Source organism: Urocitellus parryii, chromosome 5 (genome assembly GCF_045843805.1).
Source record: "Urocitellus parryii isolate mUroPar1 chromosome 5, mUroPar1.hap1, whole genome shotgun sequence".
Lineage (NCBI taxonomy): Eukaryota > Metazoa > Chordata > Mammalia > Rodentia > Sciuridae > Urocitellus > Urocitellus parryii.
In genome coordinates, this window is record NC_135535.1 from 67775158 (window position 1) to 67779105 (window position 3948).

The 3948-nt window shown below is 53.1% G+C and overlaps 1 protein-coding gene across 1 annotated transcript; it reads right to left on the bottom strand.

The window, feature by feature from the left end:
- Positions 1 to 1151: 1151 nt before the first annotated feature.
- On the bottom strand, positions 1152 to 1925 carry Ccdc184 (coiled-coil domain containing 184). The gene has a single exon (XM_077799313.1). The coding sequence runs from the start codon at positions 1923 to 1925 to the stop codon at positions 1335 to 1337; it is 591 nt and encodes a 196-aa protein (XP_077655439.1). The 3' UTR covers positions 1152 to 1334.
- Positions 1926 to 3948: the final 2023 nt, after the last annotated feature.

Genomic DNA, 3948 nt, shown 5'->3' on the forward strand with positions numbered 1-3948 from the left:
AGAGAGGAGGGAAGGCATGGTCCCTACATTTCCCACTAAGCCCTAGTCCATGCAATGGGCCCAGAAGCCCCACCCTGACATATCCTTAGTACCAGTCAGCAAGAAGGGAAATGACGCCTTTTTATTAAGATTAACTCCAAGGAAAGCATTGAGAAGGAATACATAAAGGAGGGGAAGGGCACACAAAGTCACCACTTCAGAAGGTAGGAGGGAGGCACATCAATTAAGGAACCTCAGGACAGCCACATGCTCCATGCCCTGGTTGGGTAAGGGATGCAGGGACTGGGTGGAGGGAAGTGCCATGACAGCTTAGGGCTCACAGAAGGTTCTGAAACCCCCTGAACCTAACACCAGAGCCAAAGCCCTGCCCCTCAGGGCTCACACACTACTACACAAGTGGACACACATAACACACACAAGACGTAATGGAGGCAACACCGAGAGGCAACGGGCAGGGACATATTGACAGAAAAAGGAACTAAAGTGAAGCAGGTGTAGCCAGTAGAGACAGTTTTTGGCTGCAGCCCCCAAGAGTCCCTCAAATGTCCCCTAAATTTGGGCTGTTGCTGAGCACCCCGAGTCTCTGCCTGTGAACTGGGCTCTTTGTTTTCTAAGCCCCAGTGTGTGGAAAAGCAATCCCAGATGAAGTCAGTTGAGTGGCAAGGCAGGGTCCGCTCTGCATGCAAAATCCTAGAGGTTGAGCTTTTATGTCTTCATGCACATTCATAGCCAGCTCCTCCCAGCCCAGGGGCCCTTGGAACCCCATTCACCCAGATTCCTAGGGCTGCAGTTCCCTCCTCAAGCTTCCTTTACCAATCAGCAGCTGCAGAGATCTGTGAGGGGGAGAGGCTTCTGCAGAACACTGAATATCTTGGATTTCAGGAGAAGGGTAAATTTCCTGTTGCCAGAACAGAATACCCCAATTCCTTAATTTCTAGGTAAAACATTAGAGATTATTTGCCATAGTCCTAGAGAAGTCCTTTTTCACAATAGAAAAAGCAGAATTTTATTTACATAATTCAGGGGTTCTCCTGTTGCCTGGGGAGGGAGAATGGGCAGGGAAAGGGATGGATGGGAGTCCAGAGTCGGGCACTTCCTCTCCTGGGACCTCACCTTTCCGCAGTTTGCTAAACGCTTGGTTGGGCAAAAAGAACTCTTGATGCTCCCAAAGTCATTCACCCTACAAATCGTTCCTTGAGGGAGTCTCTCTCTACCTGACCCACAAGAGCAGCTGTCCGAGTGAAGCATGCTGCACCGCGCCGTTCAGTCCCCTCGCGTCATGCACTGGGAAACCCAAAGCCAGCCCGGGAAGTTAGTGCCCCCTCGGAGTTCCCTCACAGGGCGGCCTCGCCCTCCAACTGCAGCAGGGTAATGTCAGGCAGGTCGAGGGGCTCCACAAGTGGCCCGTCCCCCCCAAGGAGACCTGCTCGGGGGCTCTCCGAGCGCTCACAGTGACTGGTGGGTGTGGCGGGGCTAGGCATCCCTTTCTCCTCCTCTTCGTCCTCGTCCTCCTCGTCCTCGGGATCTTGACCCAGCAAGCTGTTGTCCCCGATCCCAGGCGAAGGGGTCTCCGGCTCTTGGGGGACACCCTGGAAGCTCCCTTTGCCGCCGACCACGCCCAAGCCACCCTGGCGGGGCGCGGTGGTCATAATCTGGCACATGGAGACAATGGCCCGCTGGTTGGCGCACACGTCGTCCGAGAGCACCTGGATGTGCGAGGCCTGCTCGTCCAGGGCCCCTCGCATGGCCCTCACGTCCTCAAACAGGGCCTGCAGCTGGGCCTTCAGGTGCTCCATCAGCTCCTTCATGCCTCCGTTGTACTCCCCGGAGATCACGTCCCCCACGGCGGGCACGGTGGACACCTCAAGAGGAGCCGGCATGTCGCCGCCGTCCTTGGTCATGATCTCCAGCAGACCGTCCTCCATTGAGTGGCAGAAGCGGGCAGTGGCGGCTCTGGGTCGCGTCCAGCCCGGCCTCAGGGGTGGGGGAGGGGCAAGAAGGGGGACAGGTCCCCGGAGGGGCGGGGAGGAGCTGATGGAAGAGGAAGCTCCCAAGAGGGGCGGGAGCCGACGTGAGAAGAAGAGTCCGAGCAAGATAGAAAAAAAAGGCGCGGGGAGGATACAGGAAAGCAGAGAAGAGTCGGTGGGACAAGGACGACCCAGTGAGGGTCCCAGGGCCAGCGTCTTCGGACTCGCCCCGGGGCAAAGCGCCCTGCTCTACTTCACCTCTTGGAATGCGCCCCGGTAGGCGCTACCCACGAGCCGAATGTCCGCGGGTTCCCTGGTCACAGAATCGCTCGCAGAACGGTCGGGGTGGAGTCTGAGACCGGTAGCACGTCCGACTCGGGACTCCCCCAGGCCATTAAAAGCAGCGACCGTGAGTGTAGCTAGAGCGGCAGGGGCGGGTCTCCAGGCGGCGCCGCGGATGCTCCTCCGTTTCCAAGGCGACGCACGGCACGTAAATGACGTGTGTCTCCATGGTAACCAGGAAGTGGAGAAGAAAAAGGGGAGGATGGTTGGGGAGCTGCAGTGAGGTTCTGTTGTCTGGAATAGCGGGTGGGGCCGGGACGCTGCAGTGGCCTCAGCCGGGAATAGAAAGAGCGTGTGGCTGCAATGTCTAATAGGAAATCATGAGAGAGCAGTTTGCTGCATAAACCCCCAAGCCCGGGAGAGTCTGTTCCTCCCTCGGTCTTGGATATCAGACACTGAGAACGACTGCCTTGGAAAGATTTTCACCAGTTCCTTGCATTCCTTTCTCAGAGGATGGCTCTGGGACCGCGTCCTACTTCCTCGTCCCCCAGCGGCCCACGGGAAACCGGAGAGGGAAGAGAGGCCGACGCCAAAAAATCTCAGACTTGAGTTGGGACGCGGCGGTACCCAGGAGCTGGCCCCGCCGTGCCTGGCGGTGCAGAGACAAGGGGAGGGCACTACAGAGGTTTTTGCCTCTCCCTGGGGCTCCTGCAGTAAATCAGTCTTTTCCCTACGGAAAGCAGATGAGCTGGGAAAGGACGGGATTCTCTGCCTTATGGGACCCAACTGCTTCTACCCAGGTTTCTGGGAGTTTGTCCAGGATGATGAGGCCAAGTGCTTAAATTCTGAAAATGAAAGCTCCATAAGGGCAGATATTCTTTTCTCCCCTGCATCCTCCTCCACGGAATTCCCAACCCTTAAAATAGCGTTTGGCACGTAGTAGTTAGTATGTGCTTAATGCGTTTGTTGAATGAATTCTTAAGCAAGAACCACCAAATTCCATTCCCTCATCCAGACCATTCTAGACCACATCAAGTAGGTTTTAAAAGACCCGAATTCAATTTCATTTTTCCAACTTGTTAATTCAGAGGCCTTGGCTAAATCCTTTTCCTGATCTGTGAGGAATTGGACTGGACATTATTTCTAACTGAGTAACACTCTTGCATCACCTCACAACTGAAAGGGTAAACTGTTGACAAGTGTATGGGGGATGAATCAGAGGACTGTGTGTGAGGGACATCCCCCCAGTGCTCATTTTCAGATTCATGAGTGTCCCCAACTTTTGTGACAACCAGAGAAGGAAGAATTGGATTTAATATATTTACAAGTGACACTGATTGAAAAACGGTCATCCTGTAAACTATAGCAAACTAATTAAAACCAGTCTAGTAAATCAGAGAAGTCAAGTGTTAAGAAGACAAAAATGAAGTTCATGAGAACAAATAAATCTAGGGGGAAGAAATTATCTATCATTTGAAGAGAAGAACTAAGTACGTGCATGTTTTTGTATACTAATGGTTCAACAACATTGGTTGCATGCTCTGGGAATGAAGAGTGAGGCTGGCCCAGGGAAAAATTTTATAGCACCAAAGAACTTTTTAGCCTTTGTCTGTCTTTTGAAATAGAAGAAAATTGAGAATATCCTAAGTGTCCAATCAGCAGAGTGTTTAAATAATCTAAGGCATTGTTGATAAAATAA

Coding starts and splice junctions, on each gene's coding strand:
- Ccdc184 (XM_077799313.1), bottom strand. CDS start 1,925: ATGGAGGACGGTCTGCTGGAGATCATGACCAAGGACGGCGGCGACATG.